We start from the raw sequence: 22,187 nt of genomic DNA, 5'->3' as shown, positions 1-22,187 counted from the left end.
ACACACAGAATGATTAATTTTTTCTCTAAAATGAAATTTTATGATATTTAACGAACAATTAACATGAACATAATACAATTGTTGATATAGTATAATCAATTCATTGGTGAAAAAATATCAATCGAAGAATGACCTAGATAATCTCTGTTATCAAACAAAAAAAAAGCTGAGGAGGGAGCGAGCGTAGGAATATCAATATTTTTATTTGCATTTCTGGGGGAAAGTGATCTTTGGAGAAAAAAGATAACGTTAATTTTCGTTTCTTTTACGTATGACATACACAGCATTTTCTTAACATGAACAATTATGTTGTATATCAACTTATCATGATGGAACTATTTTCGTCGGAACTATTTGTGTGAGTCGCCGCTGAATACAGTAATATATCTTGCACTAATAGTATGCACTGATCGAATATATTAAAAAGCCCTAGCACCAAGTGTTCACAAGATATGAATGGCCAAGGTACAGTTTCCAAAGCAAGACCTCATCACATGAAATACACCTGTGATATATGAAAACCTAAAAACTATTTGTTCGTAAGTTATTTCCAACGTCAAAGTTTTTTTTAAAAGTAGGTCATGCAGAATCAACGTAAAAAATACTAAGATTTATATTTATGGAAAGGTCTTATCTTAGTGAGTACGTTTTTGACGTATGAAAAACGGTCTCATCCGAAGGACCGGAGTCCACGTCCCGAAGTGGGATACGAACCATCGACGTAAGGATCTGTGAGGTATGCTTGCCAAGGAACCAACCAATCAAAGGTTATGGGCAATGAAAAAGTTTTTACGGATAAACAGATAAAAAGACATACGGACATGCTAAAACTATAAACTTCCCAATCTTCGATAAGGTTTTTGTCCTGTTTGTCTTTCTTTCTGTTCATGCATTCAGTTTGACTTGCATGCGAGAAACTTTAACCGCCAAAAACTGTTACACGGGGTCACGCGTGCTTCTGTTTTTAAAAATTTATATTCATTATATTTTTTCCAACAAATAAGTCATTTGGACTTGGGCAAGGGTTTTTTCCTACGATGTTTTTATAAATCCTATAGTTTATCATTTCCTATATCGTACATGTACATTGTATTTGTAAATTTAAGGCATGCTATATTAAATTAATATTCATAGCAAGAACACGTCGATGTTAACAAGTGTACGTACAACATATAGTAGTACATGTAGTTCTGAACAATTTTTCACTTTATTAATGGTCTAAGCTTTGTCTTTTTTCTCAGCATATTCGCTTGTATCAATAGTCAACAAAGTCTTCAAGAGACATGAATTTAGCACGGGTTATTTCCCGCTCGCTGCCGTATCGGAGGCGAGGTAGCTCACTTTTTTTTCACTTTGTAAACAATACAGGCGATAATAGTGTGAAAAAATTCTCTAAAATTCTCCATTAATTGTTATAAAGACCTCTTTTAATGTATAAATAAAACGCCAAATTTTTAATTTAGACCAAGGAGAGGTAATTGGATTCCATTTTTAGGTCATCTGCGTAAACGAGTAAATTTGTTCGAGTAAACTCAGGTGACCTATTCAGGCTATTGCTATCGGTTTCCGTCCGGCGTCGTGTGTTTACATTTGAACATTTATAGCATTTTCTCTGCAACAGCTCATCCAATTTCAACCATTTTGGCACAAAGCATCTATGGGTAAAGGAAAAAAATTGTGAATTTCATTATCCCTGCCCTCTGGGACCTGATTGGTGGGACAAAACCACTAAAATTAATACAATCTTTAAAAATCGTCTTCTTCACTCCTATACAGCAAGCAGTCAAACTGTTGGCATGTATGTAATAAGAATTGAGTCCTCTACAAAACTTGTGGGGCAATATTGATTATGAAGTGAAAATGCATTATTTCTTTGAAAATCTTCTTCTCTGCTCCTGGGTATTAAACAAACAAATTGAATTTATAGTTATTAAGAGGATGGGCGTCTTTCCCAAAATTGAGAATATCATGTCCCCAGGTAAGGGGCTCTGCTGTAAGGGTGGTGCTCTATTAATTATGTAGTGAAAACGCATTGATTCTTTGAAATTTCTTCTCTGCTCCTGGACATTAAACAAACTTACTACATATATAGAAAGGGTACCTCTCCTAAACTGGTAAATTTCATGGCATCAGGGTCAGGTTCTTAAGATAGGCCGGGGCTATATTGATTATACAGAGAACAGAACGTGTGTGAATTCTTTGAAAATCTTTCACTCTGTTCTCTCAAGTTTAAAACACGAACCAAATTCAATGGTCAGAAAGTTGTTGCATGATGCTCTGCAGCTCAGGTGACCTATGATGCATAAACCTCTTGTCAGCTCATCTATTCAGAGACCAAAGAGCTTATGCGATAGTAAGGTGTCCGTGTCCGTCTGTAAACAATTTTTCAAAGCATAACTCCTACTACAGATTTGTCTAGTTTCAATATACTAGTAACACGAAGTCTGTGAACCATTGCTCACTGGACTTTTGCTGGAAGCACTGACTTTTACAGTTGACGGTTTACTTTAAATTTTGCAAAAAGGCAAAAATTCAACAAATGGTCTACATCAAATGAGAAAACATAATTTATAATAGAAAAGAAAACTCTTCTGGTGGTCATAGGCCTTATGTTTTAGGGGCACTTACATGAGAAAGCCGGGAGTTAAGGGTAGGGAAGTTGTCGTTTTTCTTTAAGGACAATTGATTTGTGCTTTGAAATAACCCGTTATTAATGACTTAAATGTTGAGCTAAATATTTATATCGTAAAAGAGCTTGTTCTAATGTAAAAGTTAGCTGTCAACAGTTAAAGTCAGCGCTCCTCGGAAAAGTCAACTAGTAATACCAGATACATTAACAAGAAAACATTGATGTAACCATCAATTGGCGCCCGGGAAATATATAAAGTAAACAGTGGAAATGAGTCTTGATCATCAAACCGCTTCAGTATGTGTGAAAGGGCGTGCGTCTAGTTGATGGAGGCGATAGTCGCGAATATTTTGAAAACTTATAGTCGGATAAATATCAAACAAAAACGATACCATTTTAAACTTCCATTCCTCGAGTAAATGTTGGCTGTATAAAATATAAATTGAAGTTAGACACGTGCATAACCTATATTCAAAAATGTATTTAATTTTCAATTTTAGAATATAAAACACGAACTGTGCAGAGTACGTTTTTATGCGAGAAGTAAAATTCGATGTTCTAAAAAAAGGGACCTGTCGTTTTTTCGATAGATAATTATAAGCAATTTTATATATTAAATACGAAAAACATATATATTTTTAAAGTTTAACTTTATGGAAGTAAATATATTATGTATCTCGTAATTTATGAAGGGAAAGAACAATCTCATTAACAATCTTTTCAATGTCTATAAAACCTTTTATTCTAAATAACTACTCCCAACTCAATCCCCATACACCAACACTTAAACTTATATGTATAGAGCAGCCCGGTCCTCCGGGCTGCAATAAAGAGGGATTTGATATCAGATTCGTACAAAATTGAACCCCACCATATGGCATATCTCAACAAAGAGTTTGCTAAAATTGCAAGCATCTGCGATGAGTAGTTACTGAGAAAACTGAGACCAAAAATTTATGTTTGGTACGGATAGACGCGCAGACAGACGGACAAACAATCATGGATAAAATAGTATACTCCCCCCTTTCCTTGTGAGCGGTTCGCCGTCTCTTAGTAGTCTAACTGATTAGTGATAAAAGTTGACCACTAGGAGTTGAATACTTTCTTAAAAGCTGTCAACTATTTTAAATAAAATGGTCAGTTGATCATGACCGTAGTTGAATACAGTAACTAATACTTTGAAAATTTAAAGCGAGAAAAGAGTTGACAATAATTGACCACTCGGACTTACATGTAGTGACATCTTGGTGAGTTGACTATTAATAATTGTTCGCTCAGTGATAGAAAATGTTATCTCGCTCACTCTATTTATATTGGGTTTGAAATGACGTTATTAAAGATCAGACTAGCAGTTCCATAAAATTTAAAACAATCTAGATTTGAATCAAGTAAGGGTGCAAAACACAGTTTTATGTATGACGTTATCAGGACGTTACTTGGTGAGGGACAAGCAAAACTGACCCCTATAAAGAAATAAAATAGAGGCTTGTTTCATAGACTTCTACATAAATAGATAAAATTGTGAATTTTATAAATATACTACTATAATACATTCAACAATTAGTAGTAGGGGGTATTTGACACATGAAACATGGGGGATATTGGGTTGTTTATGCATCCATTTTCAGAAAACCTATGTATTTATAGCCCCCCTGCTCAATAAAAACAGAAAAAATCTGACAAAATAAGTTATGTGCATTTCACAGAACAAGTTCTAAGGTTTTCTTTTATTGTGCTTTCAGGGTACATTTTCCACCTTTTGAAAGAGCTACATTACCTGCTACTTGACTCATGCAATTCTGCACATGTGAAAACCGGATGTTTTGGGAGTTATCTCCCCCTATGAAAAAGTCTCACAAATTTTTTTTTCTAAAAATAAATGCACATTTTTTTTCTTTTAATATTAAGATAAGACTCTACTTTATGTGAATAAAAACAAAAAAAGATGCAGTTTTCATGTAGACTCCTATAAATAGCAGGAAAATCCCTACCCAGCATGCTTCTCTCGGGGAAAAACCCCTTGGGTTTTATACGAAACTGTGTTTAGCTACCTAATGTGTGTCAGTGTGTTTTTGTTAGAAAGTATGAAATTTTAAATTGAAACAATTGTTGTCGTGAATGATTCAGTTTGTGTAATCCATGCAAGTATAAAATTTCTCCATTTATAAAATTTTTTTCTTAAATATATTAGAAAGACATAATATTGTAGCTAATATAACTTAAGGTTTCAACTATTGGGTACTTGTTAATTAAAAATATTTTTCAGATCCGATAATTTGCTGTGCATCGTGTTTTGCTGTGTTTTTGATTAAATATTCCAGTGCTCTACATAGACTAATTTTACTTTTTTTCCTGACAGAAAATAAAGGAGGAAAAGCAACTAAATAGAGTGCTCCAGCACAATTTATTTTTATGCATTTATATGCATACACGCATATCATCTTAGTAGTCCATCGTTTTGACTTTTCTGTAAAGGGAGATGGCAGCTTTTCCATGCACTGCTTGTCTTGGATTTTCAGAATTCCTCCAATTAAAAAAATGTAACACGCACTGTGTAGAAGAGTATTAAACGAATGTTCAACAGTAAAGAAAATATAGGAACATTCAACGCATGATCACTGAAAAGAAAATAGAGGAGTATTCAACTATTGGTCAACTGGAAAGGAATTAGAGGAGTATTCAACTAATGGTCATAAATGCATAAAAAATAATGGAGCGTTAAACTTCAACTGCAAAGAAAATGGAGGAGCATTCAAGTAATGGTCAACTGCAAAGAATTTAGGGGAGTATTTAACTAATATATGGTCAACTTTAAACAATATAGAGCAGTATTTAAAAAATGGTCAACTGAAGAAAATAGATGAGATATTCAACTAATGGTCAACTGTAAAGAATATAATGAAGTTTTCAACAGTGGTCCACTCTATGCAAATGGGTTGATCACCCTTATTTGCAAGGCAAAAATTCAACAAATGGTCAAATGACTGTCAGTTGATCGTCAACGAGCAGTCAACTGAATATTCCGATTGAATTCTAATAGTACTTTTTCGTATGGGATCGAAGGTCACGTGTCGAAGTAGATGGCGCCACAAGAGAATTAAGGTCGTATATTTCAAATAGAGGTCTCAAATTGTAGCCCTCAACCTGTTAGAAGTGGCGCTTTAATACGAGTGAAACATTAACAACAAGAAAACGAAGGAATGTTAATTGCAATGTAGATTTAAAAGTGAAAGAACATACAATTCAAACCCTAATCAGTTTGGCATCTTGTAATATGCTTAAGTTCTGTATTTCATCATGACGTTAATGACAGTATGTTTTTTTTCTGCTTAGTAACATTGTTTGTTTACAGTCCTCATTGTAAACGTACATGTGCTTTCAATTCACTTCCTTAATTTTTTTAGTTGTAATGCACTATACACTTTAAAAATCATGCATGGCACGTATGTAGCCTTGAAGTTCGCACATTATTTATCTTCAATTAAACTTTCAGTTTTAGAACATATGTGGATGTCTCTCTCCATTTCCCTATAATCATACGTGCGTCAACAGATAGAGAAAAATATAATTCCCAGAAGCATTAGATTTTCTGCATCATTACAAATTATAGAAGAATCAGGCACATCTAAATGGAATAGAACGAAAGCATCTGTGTATTTAACCTTAGTATCATCGGTCAAGAAATATTAGCATCTGCATTTGAACTTGACCTTTTCGAGTTTCATCGGTCATTATCTATTTAATTGGGGACAAGTATTATTAAAGACCTTTACTCACTCCTGATTTTTGTTTCAAAAATGATGTTCTTGACTTTCAAATAAAGATGTTTCAGAGGCACAACAATTTAATATCTTTCCAAAAAAGTTAAGAAAACTTCATTTTTTACAAGTTTTGTAGAATTTCCTTAAGGCTGTACATGAATTCACCTCTTGTTCTCAGGCCAAATTTCTCAAAAAGGGATGAGGGATGGAGACCTTTTATTTGACATTTTTATTATGCCCCATTCGAAGAAGGGAGGGCAATGCTTCATGAAGGGGGGGGGGGGGTCAAACATTTTCAGTTCATCAGAGTTTTTATTGAGGGAGAACAATCATATAGTAGCTAAGTTTTCTATAGTACATTGTATTCTATATATATGGGGGAAATCATTGGCTCAAACGTGACTATGAAATTTAGAATATCGGTCAATAAAATGTAAAATGAAAACGACTTCAAGAGAATATCAGAGGCTGTAAATACATAAACGTAGACAAATACAACTTGAAAATGGTGAAGAAGACGGACTAAAAGCGATCTTTAAAAAGTCTAATACAAATGCGTGTAAAGGGAATTTAAACAGAATACTCTTAGTCGAATTTCTTTAAAATAAAAGAGGAGTGGTCCAACACTTTCGTATTAAGCAAACCAGCCATAATAAGATAAATGAAGGTTATTTTTGCTATAAGGAGATAATTATTACGACTTTTTATGAATTATTAATGAAAGTATGACTTTAATCGAGATTGTTGAAATCCTCGTAATATCATATTTTCTGTCAATAGTTTGCTTTGGATAAAAAAAATGACCTTACCTAGAGCATGCTCTTGCGTACCCAAAAATTGGGAGACGCAAACACCTTATGAAGGTAAAGGTCAAAAATTACTTCCACGAATAACGAAAATTAATGACAGAGAGACTGAACTCATCTCGTTTATCATACAATTTAGAAGCAAGTTGGTCCTTACCGTTTATAGTCATTAAATCATCCAAATATATATGAAACAGATGGGACAGAGCCTTTGGTATCTTTTAAATTAGTGTTCACTGGGAAATATAGTCGACATATGAACGTAAGATACAGTATTGTTAATTGATAAAACATCGTCAATATATTGAATGTCGAGTTGAAGTCCATGGCAAGTTTTTTCTGCTCGTGTAGAATTTTTGAATAAATTCTGCTTCTAAGGAATATAAAACCAGATTAGGTTACACGAGAGCACTGTAAACTAATTGAAATTCTAACAGGTTGTTGGAAAACATGGTCAATGTTTAACCTTGGCCCTTAACTTTTGAACAGTTAGATCTAGGGCTTTCAATTTCACAAGTGCATTCCTTGTAACAAGGCGTTCCGTTTGATACCAACACTTTTGACCTTGACCTTTGGGGTTTGACGTGCATGTGAGAAAATTAAACCCTCGCCATAAGTTGCCAAACGGGGGCATCAGTGTTTCAGAAAAACATCTTGTTTAAAATTATATCAGTAATATCAAAACGAATGATATTTCTACACTTAATATATACTACCATATCGTCACCCGCGAAAAATTAAAAAAATGATGTGTTTGTGAAACACAGATGTCCCCGTATGGCAGTCTAAGGCGAGGGTTGAAGTTTCTCAAAATGTTAGTTTAACCCCAAGGTCAAAATTGTTGGAATCGAACGGAAGGTCTTGTCATAAGAAATTAACCTGTGAAATATGAAATGCCCTAGTTCTAACTGTTCAAAATATATGGCCAATGTTTATGTTTTTTTTAAATTGGGTCAAACTCTTCAGGTTGAGGTCAAAAGGCAACAAATTTTTAAACCGATGGAAAGGTTTACTCACAATTTATAACCTTGTGAAGTATAAAAGCCTTAGCACAAACTGTTAACTGGTAATGGCTAAGGTAAAAGAATAGTGTGTTTTTTGTAAAAGTAAGTTAACTCCAAGGTCAAGTCAAGAGGTCAAATTTGGTGTTACCCAGAGAAAAGTCTTGTCACAAGGAATAAACCTGTAAAATATGAAGGCCATAGCCTCACCTACTAAACAATTATGGGCCAGATTTTTTTGCGGACGAACAGACAGAGAGAAAGTCGACGGACAGGGCAAAAAATATATACCCCCAAAACTTCGTTTAATGGGCCATACAACATATTGATAATTTTTTTCTATACTTCGAAATTCGCCGCAGTTTTGGTGTATTCATACCTGATCTACACCGCTTTTAAATTATCTCTGTTTGATGCTTCTCCCTCACAACTGTAAATTATTTTTGTGTCGAGTAAAGAAAGGCTTATTATCTAATTTAAAGAAGCAGTTGTTATATTGTCTGCTCATCTAATAGTGTCGTAAATATTTGTCCACCACTCACAAATTACTTTTTCTACTGTATGATATAGCATTTATTGGAAATCCAATGGCATACACAAGAATCTATTAATTACTTTCTTAGAATAGTCTGCAAACATTTTTTTTTCCTCGTTAGAAGTACAAACTGCTATTAGTTTCTTTATTTTCTTTGCTGGCGGCTAATAAATTATTTTATCATCGATTCATAGTATCTAGATTCCTTTTTTGTCTCCCTGATCAATTAACGTAGAAGGTTCATGTTTGAGAAACATATTAATTTAAACAAATCGGTTACTCGAGGTAGAAATCAGCTGCAAATCAAATTTATGTCGATCTTATCCTGACAACGTTCAAAATACAAAATTACAGGTCATTTTTATATGCAGCACAAAAATATACAACTTGTATTGATAAAATCTATAAAGGATAAAGATATTTTGTCATAAGGGGATCATTTCATTTCAGGAAAATGTCAATGATATTTCCATGCCGTTTTATTTTTCCCATTACTACTGCTGTGTCCTTAAATTAAAAATATGCAAATGTTATCTTCTCAATGCCATTTGCGTATTAATACAGTTTACAAGCTACATCAATATAAAATCAATGGTACCAATTGAAAATACATTCTTGTATAAAGAAATATGACAAGAAAAATTCCATGGTCTGTAAAAATTTATGAGAACAGTTCTTGCTTATTTGTGATTTCAACAACGCGTCAAATCCCATGTCCTCCTCATCTTATCAACAAATTGTTATCAGTCTGAGAGAGAGGATCTCGTAAGAAAACAGAGAGAGCCTGGGTTATCTGATATTTCATGATTATAGACTTGAACGAGATCAATGTATCACACTAATACACTTAACGACATTCCAGTTTCACCACTCAGTTTTCGTTAAGGAGATTTGTTGACTAAAATATACATGCCCCGGTATCATTATCATGATTTTCTAATGTTTAGTAGTTCAGTTCGATATTACATGTACCTTAATTTAGATTTTATGGCTTAAAACTTTTCGAAATAAAGGGGAAGGGGGGGGGGTAGCTGTCAGAGAACTTTTTGCTGAAAAAGTACACTACATAGCAATAAGTATGTCTGTGAATGCGGATATCTAAACGATGCATTTTCTCTACGACCTGTTACATTTACAATTACATGAATTTATGAAAAATTTGATATCAAATTTTGCTTGTTCCTTTTGAAAGATGTCCTTTAGGAAGTTTTAAGCAGTCTAAATCCTCTTCCTTTCCAATTGTCAGTATCTTTGCACAACATTCTTAATTATATCAATTTATTCTACATATGTTATACGAGCGCCACAGACCTGCGTTTTTAACAGAAACCTGATTACATGTAATCGCCAGCGTGCTTAAGTAGCTACCTTACCAACAGGATCTGTAACTCGCCGTTCTGAAAAAAAAAATTAAAAATTGGGATGAACGACCAACAAGAGAGCTCTAGAGCCATCCATCCATAAAAAAAAGAAAAAAAGAGACCCATGGGCCACATCGCACAGATTTCCCCCCTTTGTAATACCAATTGTGACCACGCCCTACCCCAGAGGTCATGATTTGGACAACCCCAAGATGCTTTCACGTAAGTTTCAGCTTTTCTGGCCCAATGGTTCTTGAGAAGATTTTCAAAGATTTTTCTATATATATTTTAATGTAAAACTTGGATTCCCCATTATGACCCGCCCTACCCCCCGGGGTCATGATTTGGACAATTTAGAATCTACATTATTCCAGGATCTTCCAATATAAGTTTCAGCTTTTCTGGCCCAGTGGTTCTTGAGAAGAAGATTTTTTAAAGCTTTTTCCTAAATATTTCTATGTAAAACTTGGATTCCCTATTTTGGCCCCGCCGTACCCCCGGGGGTCATGATTTGAATAATTTAGAATCTACACTTTCCAAGAATGTCTCCACATCAGTTTCAGCTTTTCTGGCCCGGTGGTTCTTGAGAAGAAGTTTTTTCTAATGACTCCACCCTATTTTTGTATTTTCTTAATTATCTCCCCTTGGAAGGGGACTTGGCCCTTCATTTTTACAATTTAAATTTACCAAGTTTGGTCAAAATTGACCCAGTGGTTCTTGAGAAGAAGTTGAAAATGCGAAAAGTTTACAGACGGACGTCGGACAACGGGTGATCAGAAAAGCTCACTTGAGCTTTCAGCTCAGGTGAGCTAAAAAACAGTAATATTCATGAAATATATGGAGCATACTAACAAATTCAAGCCCAAAACGTCCATTCAAACAATACAAATCGGGAGCAAACATGGATCTCTAAAACATCAGAGGTTGGATCAAGTGCCAAGGAGGAGGCCGTGTGCTCCTTGTCATGATAGGAAATCACAAAATAAATCGTCGACAAGTAAATAATAGTCTTACAATTAGTAGAAGAATACCAAGCAACATTTGAATTGATAGATTGCATTTGCTAACAAGGTCATAGTAACGACCATATGATGAATCTAAACGAAACTGGGGATATTCTGGATTCATCAACTTGTTTGTAACTTTTAACAAATCCATACGTGGAACATGCTTTTGGGAATCAAATCAACCGAAAGCATCATATGCAGGTGATAAGGGTACATTGTTGCATAATTAAACTTATTAATTTAACTTTCAAATTGATTTAAGGGGGGAAATTAAAATTTCAAATATGGCTATCATTGCTATGAAAACAAAAATGGTAAATGCACGAATAATAGAAATTTCAAAAAAAAATTGAAAGCAGTTACTATAGATTACCCTGCTTTCACTTCTAATTGTCGAAATAGGCCGAGTAAGTGCGACATACACCTTTTTCTTAAAAAAAAAATATTATGTCTAATTTTTACTAATTTCATAAATTCAATAAAATTCGGAAGCACATGAAATGTTGGGAAAAAGTAATTGAAGAACGATAAGGGAACACTAAATCAGCTATTTCTATAAGTCACCGGTGGCTGATGTATCGATAAAATTCGTGCAGCAACATCAAAAGTTGTGTAAAACACAAGGAATTGCCTGTCGGCAATGGGAATGAAATATCACAATAGGAAAAGAAACAAAATAGGTCATCTTAATCAGAGGATGCATTCTGTTGTGTAGGCTTGAATTAATTGACAGTACTCTTTATCATGATACCATGTATCATTTATTGGAAAATTGTAAAGACTCTCATGGGCTTATGATGAGGGCACTGATATAAAGTGGCTTATTATTAGATCAATTCAAGGTGTATGATATATTTATATATTATTTATCAATGTTTATAAACTAAGAGAGCTTGAAGTTATGGGGACAAGTTGTTATATATCAATTGCTACGAATATCAACGAATTCGGGGATGGAAAGATGCATAAAATCATCAGAAATGGAATGACAATTGAATTTTATTTAACACATATAATTTTTAAAAAGTTTTTTAATCAGAGGGAGATAACTCTTCAACAAAAGGTCAGTGCCATAAATCAGAACACATGTCATTCTACTCTAACAGGAATTATGTCTAAAGATACTTAAGGAATCACTGTCTAGTTAGTATAGTATGCCAGGGCATCAACAATAGTGGGATAATGTGCATAACGGGCTTACATGTACTAGTAAATTATACCACATTTCCCACCCTCGTTGATATGTGGAGAAGGATATGGAGATAACGAACAGTATTCAGTATCAAAGTCCATAAAACAATACAAAATAGGAGCAGAGCAAACACGGACCCCCGAAACATCAGAGGTGGGATCAGGTGCCATGAAGGAGTGAGCATCCTCTGCTGACCGGCCACACCCGCTGTGTGCTCCTTTTCATGATCGGGAAATAACGGAAAAATCCGTCGTCAATTCAGTGTATAAATAATGGACTAACAATTAGTATGAAAAACGTCAGTCAGCATTTGACTCAATGATAAATTGTATTTGCTGAAAAGGTAATTGTATCGACCATAGAACTTACGAAATGATGACTTTAAAGGAGACTGCTGATATTCTTGTTTCATCAACTTGCCTGTCAATAATTAAACTCGTTTTAGAAATTGCTCATACGTAGAGCATTCTCTTGCGTATCGAATCAACTGAGATATATATACTCCGTATGCAGGTGATGAAGGTCTACTGCTGCATAAGTAAGGGAAGTTGACGAGAGAAAAGTTAGTCTTCACGTTTATCACATAGCTTGGTTGGTAGATTACCATTAACGTCTTTTTCAAGTAAAATATCCAAGTATAAAACAGATGTGTCAGACTCTGTTGTATATTTTTTCTCAAGCTCAGCAGTATATATCGAAGGAATGGAAATTGCCATTCTTAATTGACAATACGTCGTCGATATATCTAAATGTCGAGTTGAAAGCCACAGCAAGTGTTTTCATCTTTTCACGCATAAGATTTTGCACAAATTCTGCTTCATATGAATATATAAATAGGTCTGCTAATAACGGAGCGCAGTTGGTACCCATGGGAATTCCAATAATATCCCACGTTAAAAATTTTGATTTACTAGTAAAAAAAAAAACGTATTTGCTGTATAAATCATAAATTTGTTTTATTAAACTTACTTGTGCAATAGTTTTACAAGAACATACATATTTATATCCTTTTTGAAATCAGGAAACACAAGATAAACTCCGAAGAAAATGATAATCATAACAAAGTACATTGTAGGATCACTCGTCGACCATTCTATTGTGTAAAAGTTAAATAAATATCAATAGCACCGTAAAACTGACATATTTACAAATAGAGGGAACCAAAATCATTAATAATTTACTTTAGGTGAAAGAAAATAATTTACTGTTTCTTGGGGTTAGCGGTAAGTGTGTCATTGTCTGCATAACAGACATTACATTTACATACACTTATAGACAATTTTAAGCTGGCGTCTAAAGGCTTTGTTCATAAAAGCATATATAATAGGATTAGCTACGTTGTATGCAAAGTACATATAAAATATCACTCGATTATATCCGATTAATTGATGTGCCATCAACCAAGCAGGCAAAAATACTAAAATAAAAACAGCTGTTACGACAAATAACATTAAAGCTGTTTTGATATTGGCCACCAGCCCCCTTTCACGGATTGTCAACTGTCGAAGAAGTTCGGAATCAATGTTGTTCTTTTCATGTTTTTCATCTGAGTGCTTTCTTAAACTCGATATCACCGATGATCGATAATCAGAAAACCAAGATTCCTTTGTAAGTGGCAGAGAACACATGGACCTCCTCTGACGTCTTCTTTTGGCCCGACGGATCAACACGGATCGATAGATAAGTCCGTATAGAATAATGACCATCACCAAAGACAGGAAAAAGAGTGCTGTGTATAGTTTCTGATAATGTAACGTGAAGGAATACGGAAGTAAAATTTCTGATGTTTTACAAACCCCAGTATACTTAACACAAGTCGTGTTAGAATTCCCACCACAGATCTGAATGTCGTAGACACTGTAGTTCAATGCTGTGATAATCCCAAGTGAAACAGCCAGACCTGCCATAGACGCGGTAATAATTTTTGCTCTTTGTGCGTTCATGAGATGTTTAAATGGATGAACAATGCAAAAGTATCTATCAAAAGCAATACCAACCATAATAAATGCAGCAAAAGGAACGTTTGAAGTTATGAAAAACATATACATTTTGCAGAATATATCGTATTTAACGTAGTACTTGAGGTATTCGATGATAATTGTATACGGCATGACGACAATGCATGTCGTTAAGTCAGTTGTAGCAAGTGAAATGATGAAAACCGTTGCTGCCAGTTTGTGGCGCTTTCTTGTGTACACGTATAGAACTAAGGCGTTGCCTGTTGTTCCTATAACGCTGAAAAAAGTTAACATTCCTACTACTGCCACAATGGGCCCTCCATCTTCAACACTGTGCAAACTACTGCTGTTAAGAATCTCTGATGGCTTCAATGTTGTATTCATGCTTTCAGCTTATATCTGAAATAAACAAACAAGTTTCAGTTTATTTGTAAAATCGATTTTAAGTAACTCAGGTGAGCATTGTGGCCCATGGGCCTTTTGATTTCTCTTTAAATCTCATATAAGAAACTGAGAGAATGTATTAAATGTAATACTTTCAAATTGATTTCTTATTTGACCCTTCCCTATCCATAGAAACATAATCCCAACAAATTGCAATCTAACCTACATGTACACCTAGGAAGCTTCAACACGAGTTTCACCTTTTTTAGCCAGGTGGTTCTTGAGTATAAAAAAAGAAAAAATCTCAATCCTTTCAAGGCGGAAATTTAAATCCTCTTAATCCTACATCCGATGGTCAAGATTTGAACAATCTAGAATCTACACAAGCTTGGAAAGTGTTCACATAAATGTCAAATCTCAATGGTTCTTGAAAAGAAATTTCTTTATGACCTCTCCTTTCTTTGTCTATTCTTGATTACTCAGTATCTCCTCTTGGAATGGAGCTTGGGGATTCATACTAGTATTAACAAAGACCTCTTTACCCAAGGCTTAATTTGTACCTAGTAAGGTTAAAATTGGCCATGTGGTTCTTGAGAAGATACGCATGTATTGCATCACAATTATTTCTTTGTATCTTTGGAATAATTCTTACGTGAATAATTTTTGTTACATGTTATGTTCAGTTGGAAACCTATATGTATGTGGGCTTTTACAGACAAACAAAGGATATGTAAAATTTGAGCAGGAACTCTAAGCTAAATCCGTCTTATAAGTTTTTGACAAATTTAATATTTGCAATCTCTTCAAATATATTAATGTTTAATCCAACTGTGTTTTAAAGATCATGACTGAAATTAAATAACCGAATGAAAACATACTATGATAAAAGTATCGTAATGCAGTGAAACAATCAAGAATAAATCATGTTCAAAGCATATACATCCAAGGAAATATCTAGAAAACAATACTGTCAATTATCTTTTATAGCAAGATACAAAATACTTTAAAGCTCAATATGAAAAAAGCAACATGAAAATATATCATCTTACATATTTCATTGATACTGCTCGACGGAGAAAGATTTTTATGCCCCTGGATCGAAAGATCCCGAGGGTATATTGTTTTTGTCCTGTCTGTCGTTTCTCTGTTTTTCTGTCTGATATTCTCAACTTTAACCTAGCCTATAACTATTGAGTGGGCGGGGCTATGACTTTCCTATTTCACAGGTGTATTCCTTGTAACAGTGAAGACCTTTAATTTCTTTTGGAACCACCAAATTTGGCTTCTTGACCTTGAACTTTTTTCCCTTCTTTTACCCAAAAAATATCTCACTTTGACCTTGGTAAAAACTTTTCAACAGTTAGAGCTAGGAGTTACATACTTCACATGTGTATTTCTTGTGACAAGACCTGTCAGCTGGTAAAATAGTTTTGACCTTGACCTAAGAGTTTGACCAACTTCTTAAAAACTTTAACCTAAGTCGTAACAGTTAGAACTAGGGCTTCCGTACTTCAGAAGTGTATTCCTTGTGACAAGAGCTTCCTTTGGGCACTAACAATTTGACCTTGACCTTTGGAATATGACATGCATTTGAGAGTATTCAACCCTCGCCATAAGCTGTACAGCTGTAATACGGGGGCATCAGTGTTTCACAAACACTTCTTGTTTTCAATGTTTTTTTTTTTCTAAAATCCGCCATTATAGGCTCACTTTTCCCGTATGTCAAAATTAAAGACACACAGCACATAGATTCTACCATATACTAAATCTTAATTTTTTTCATTAAATTGTGCTCCTTGATAAAAAAAAAATCGAAAGATTTTTTTCTGTTTTTTTTTTTTGTATCTTCTTCCATTGTAGCGCCACTATTCCCCGGAGGTCATGATTTAATCAAACTTTGAAGATATACTGCCTGTAGATTCTAAAATATACTAAATCTGATATTTTCCATTAAATGCTTAACACCTTTGAAAACAATTTTCGAAGGAATTTTTTTTTCTTTTTTGTAGCCCCACCATTTCCCCCGGAGGCCATGATTGGAGCAAACTTGAAGATACACTGCCTTACGTGTATTCTATCCTATAAGTATGATTGATCGTTGATCTGATATTTCTGTGATTATTTTAACAGATTTCCTGTGTAAAATTTGATTTCCCATTGTAGCCCCACCAAACCTACCTGGCCATAATTTGAATAAACATGAGTTTATACTACGGATGAAAGCTTCCATATAAATAACAAGCCAATTCAGAGAATTTGTGTCTACCGCTTACGAGAATAAAAATAGATGTGTTGATCTAGAGGGTGGAGTCAATGGGAGGATGGGGTGTCATACGAAGTTATGGTAGAAAATGTCAATGCAAAAGCGTCATGAAGTATCACTCGTAAATGAAATTTTTACACAAGAGGCCCAGGGGCCTTAAAGGTCACCTGAGTATGATTAACAACTGTCCAACAATTGAATTGCTTCATGTTTTAAACCAAAGGCCATGAAATTCGCAGTTTTGAAAGAGGCACCATTGCTTATCATACCTATACACTTAGCGTGCTTACTTTGGTTACTTTATACCCAGAGGTAGATCAGAGTAACAAAGAGAAAATGCATTATAACCAGTTGTGCACCCCACCCCACAGGAACCACTGATCCTGGGGGCACATATTTAAAAATTCTGGAAATTTTGTCATAAATTTTATTTCATTATAAATGGTTGATTAATACCAAAGAGCAGATTTCAAAGCAATAATTTATTTTCAGACTGTGTAACCCCCCCCCCCCCCCCCCCCACCTCCCAAAGTAGCCCTGACCCAGGGGCCATGAAATTAACCAATTTGGAAAATGCACCTGTGATTATCATTAATATGTACTTAGGTCATTGGCATAACATCAAGAAGCAAAGGAAAAGAGTTTCAAAGAATTCATGCATTTTCACAATTTCATTAGAACCCCAATTTCACACCAAAACGCCTGACCCAGAGGTCCTGAAATTCACAATTAAGAGACAGCCTTCCTCATCATAACAATTTACATAGTTCACTGGTTTAATACCTATATAATCAATAGGAGCAGAGGATTATATTTTTTGGAGAGAAGTAATGTATTTTCACTATATAATCAATAGAGCCCCACCCTAACACCAGAACATCTGACCCTGGGGCCATTATATTCACAATTTTGAAAGAGACAGCCTTATTCAACATAACTATGTAATTGGTAACTTTATTTGATACCCAGGAGCAGAGAAGAAGATTTTAAAGAATTATTGTTTTTACACTAAATAATCAAGAGAACCACCCTAACCCCAGAACCCCCAAATCAGGGGCCCTGAAATTCACAATTTTGGAAGTGGCAGCCTTCCTCATTATAACTTTATACAAATTCACTGGTTTAATACCCAGGATCAGAGAAGATGATTTTCAAAGAATTTTTTGCATTTTCACCATATAATCAATAGAGCCCCACCATAACACCAGCACCCCTGACCCTGGGGCCATTAAATTCAAAACTTTGAAAAAAGGCAGCCTTATTCAACATAACTATGTATTTGGTTTGCTTATTAAATACCTAGGAGCAGAGAAGAAATTTTTCAAAGAAATAATGTATTTTCACTATATAATCTACATGTAAATAGCCCCAACATAACAGCTAGAACCCCTGACCTTGGGGCCATGAATTTCACAATTTCGGTTGAGGACTCAATGCTCATTAAATTCATACCAACAGTTTGACTGCTTGATGTCCAAGAGTATAGAAGATTTTTAAAGATTGCATTAATTTTAGTGGTTTTGGATTAACCCCTTAGGCCCCGGGGAGGCAGGGACCATGAAATTCACAATTTCCCCTTCACCCTTAGATGTTTTATGCTAAAATTGGTTGAAATCGGTTGAGTGGTTGCAGAAAAGAATGTTCAAATGTTAACGTACGACGCACATGCAACGCACGACGACGGACGAAAACGGATAGCAAAAGGTCACCTGAGTTTACTCAGGTGACCTAAAAACAGAATGAATTTATTACCCTGACATTTGATCTTTTGATCATAAAATGAATAGGAGTCTTACTTAGTCAATAGGAAATTCAATGTTTTGTTAAATTTCATTTCAAAAGCACAAAGGCTTCTCGAGATATCGCGCGGAAACGAAAGCGTTTCATCAGACAGAATTTATGACCTTGACCAGTTGACCACAAAACCATTTGGGGTCCTTCTTATCTTTTTTATGCCAGAGGGAGTAGTTATGTCAAATAACACTGCAAAAGCTTTAAGGCATCTCGATATATCATGCGGAAATAAAGTGTTACAGAAAGACAGTTAGACGGTCGTACGGACAGACTGGGGACAAAAATGAGACCCAAGTCCATGGTATCTGAATCTGTGTTTCTCCTGATAAGTAATGCTAGAATGGACTTCCTACTCTATTGTCACATGTTTCACTTTCAGTGAAAACTTTTTTGGGGACAAAAATGATCATGGTCTTGCTCCAGTGGGTTTTTTTATCTTACCTTTTTCACTGTAAAAACTAGATGGTCTTGACTGGTTCACTTTATTCCTGGGGTCATGATTGATTAAAGTTAACTGTATTTCGTGTCAGGGACGGACATATCAGGCGGGTGTGACAACCCGACGCAACTTTTGGTCTGTACCTTTAAATTCATGCACACTTTTGTCCAATAATTTTGGTATCTGATCCCACCCCATATATATGCTTTAGTAGTCTGTGTTTCTCCTGATAAGTAATGCTAGAATGGACTTTAAAGCTTAAATATGATCGTTTTGTAAACGTATTTTTTTCTACTCTATTGTCACATGTTTCATTTTTTATGGCCCAGATGTTCTTGACAAGATTTTTTAAATCATCTCACTCAATTGCTTGTTTTTTCTTAATTATCTCTCCTTGAAAAAGGAAATTACCCTTTAAATTCCTTTTACCCAAGAATAATTTGTGCAAGGTTGAAATACATTGGACCGAATGATTCTGAAGAATTTCATGAAATTGTGTGGTGAAAAGTTTTTTAAATCGATCAAAACGAAGATAACAGTAGATTCATAAACGGACTGAAGTTTTGTGTGGTGATTTAGAAAAAACGTTCTCTTGATCGAGTCTTCCGCTTAGGTGAGCTACATAGTTCATCGTAAAACTCATAACACTGTGGTTTTTAATAAACGTTTTCCCTACATATCAGAATCTATTTTATCTTTTTGTTTTTAGTAGCAGTATTTTATTTAAACGTGTATCTATTAATAAACCTTTCTTTTCTTAAAAATAGAAGAGTACTTAATCTAATAAAGAGTACTCCGATATCAAATATTATATTAAAATAAGGATATGAAACCTTTCTATCATCTATGAACGAGACCTTAGTGGGACATCACTAATCTCAAAAGTTTTCACACGGATTTCAAATCGAAAAGAAGATTAATACTAGTAGAAAACCTGATTTTAAAAGTAAATTGTGGTATACAGATGCTGAAATCAATAGGGTTTTTCTAGTTTTATGCAAATACCGAGTATAAACACTGAGATTACTTTTAGTAACTTAATAACTTTCTCTGTTTGATCTTTTGAGAATAACATCCCATTGATATTTTTTTTTGTAACAGAATACAGTTAGGAACATTTATGAACAATCCTCTTGAGTTCAGATTTTCCAAAATCTGTAAACAGCATCTCTATTAACAACCTTTTATTGACCTCTGATAAGGTATCTGATTTGCCTGGAGATTCCAGAAATGGAAATATGTATTCCTGTGTAAAGTAAATAAAGCATTCAGGATACCCCATAGTAACTTGATGAAATTTGCCTCAAAATACATCGCTGACGTTATTTTGTTCTAAAGTTTGATACTTAGTACAGCTGTATATTATAAAATTAAATTTACTTGGTCTTGTATGGTGACTTGTTTCTGCTAGCGCTACCTACAATGCAAGCTTATTTATTTTAACCTGCACGTAATTATGTAGACATGCGACTTTATTTTATCAACATGTAAAATAGTTATGTTGACATGCAAGTTACTCATCTCGTTAGAGAAGCTTATTTTAATGTTTGTAGAACAAAAAAACATCAGATTGATTATAATTCTTGCTCATTAATCTGTTAATTGCTACACGAAGCTGATTATTTTGCTGTTTTAGATATATACATGGAACCTGATCTCATGTCTGATGTTTTAGAGGTCCGTGTTTGCATTGCTTCAAATTTGTATTTGTTTAATGAACTTTTAGCTTTAATATGTATTGTTCATTTCATGCAAAAAGGATTATTTTATAGAAAATAATTTTTCTTCATTTATAGCATATAAAACTAGGACACACTGACACTTGATTTAATCAAGCGTTTAGAGTTTTAATATTTTTTAAAATGATTAATGATTAATGATTAAATTAAGATAATTATATAGAGCATTCTTTTAAAGAAATAAGTTTGTTGAAAAACTAAAAAAAAAAAAAAGAAAAGGAAATAATAACAGACAGATAAATACATCTCACCTTAGAGCAGACGATGCAATCATTCCTCGAAAGACAAGAAAAGAATAGAAACACTTAAGACGCTAACACAATCGTAAATCACACAACGGCTATGTTTTATAAGAACAAAAAGTGAGCACAGACACAAATCTGCTCTATTGCAAGATCGTGAGTTGTAGTTACAGAAACTTTAATATTAATAATATATGCTTTAGCGATGCAAAGGTGGTATTGATCTTTGGCACTTTAGATTGTGTTAGAGTCACTCGGAGGACACTCGGCCGTCATCATGTAATAGATGTGCACGAGCCTTTTATGAGACAGATTGATTCGGCATCAACACTTCATGACAAAGTATATAGGAGGACTACTTTAATACATCAGTATTGAATTTAATCTCTTTTGTGTAGTTTTGTCATAAATTGATGTGAGAGAGCAGATGTATTGAAAAGAACATCAGAAAGGTGTTGGTAATTATATAAGAGGTTAATTATCAAAAGGGAATATCTCCAGTAGGTATTTAATTAAGAATAAGATTTTTTATGCCCTTGGATCGAAAGATCCCGGGATATATCTGTCTGTTTGTCAACTTTAACCTTGCTCATAACTATTGCACTGTCAAGGGTACATGTAAGTGTATACCGGCCACTTCAGTCTACGTCCTAATCCAGAAATGTAAATTACCATCGCAGGAATAGTGTTTCACAAACACATCTTGTTTTTACATAATCAAATACATGGTTAGCTTCAACTGGTCAAATAATTATAATTGAAAAATAAGAAATTCTTCAATTTATAATACAAAGGTACTACAATCAATATTCCCTTTAATTTAAAAAATACAAAGTCTTTGTAGAAATTTGCAGGATATGATTATCAAATATTGATATACGTACAATTTCAACAAAGGATATCTAGACCTTAGTTTTTTGATAAGAAATTCCTTTACTATTAGAATTATTTATGATTTTCTATGGCATGAGATAAGGCTACGCACAATGACATTCGCTAGTGGAATACAAATTGTGTGATCAAGTTGAGCGCATATTGTCAATAAATCGTCATGGAAAGATATGTGTGGTTTGTCA

General features: G+C 34.2%; 1 protein-coding gene across 1 annotated transcript; it reads right to left on the bottom strand.

The window, feature by feature from the left end:
- Positions 1-13,371: 13,371 nt before the first annotated feature.
- Positions 13,372-21,205, bottom strand: LOC134278995 (cholecystokinin receptor type A-like). The gene is made up of 2 exons (XM_062761306.1): positions 21,121-21,205; positions 13,372-14,649 (listed from the first exon to the last, which is right to left on the bottom strand). The coding sequence occupies exon 2, from the start codon at positions 14,632-14,634 to the stop codon at positions 13,552-13,554; it is 1,083 nt and encodes a 360-aa protein (XP_062617290.1). The 5' UTR covers positions 14,635-14,649; positions 21,121-21,205; the 3' UTR covers positions 13,372-13,551.
- Between the last annotated feature and the right edge of the window lie 982 nt (positions 21,206-22,187).

This window comes from Saccostrea cucullata, unplaced genomic scaffold, assembly GCF_032062105.1.
Source record: "Saccostrea cucullata isolate Sc308-1 unplaced genomic scaffold, CSIRO_AGI_Scuc_v1 ctg15439, whole genome shotgun sequence".
Classification (NCBI taxonomy): domain Eukaryota; kingdom Metazoa; phylum Mollusca; class Bivalvia; order Ostreida; family Ostreidae; genus Saccostrea; species Saccostrea cuccullata.
This window is presented reverse-complemented; position numbering and strand designations above follow the sequence as displayed.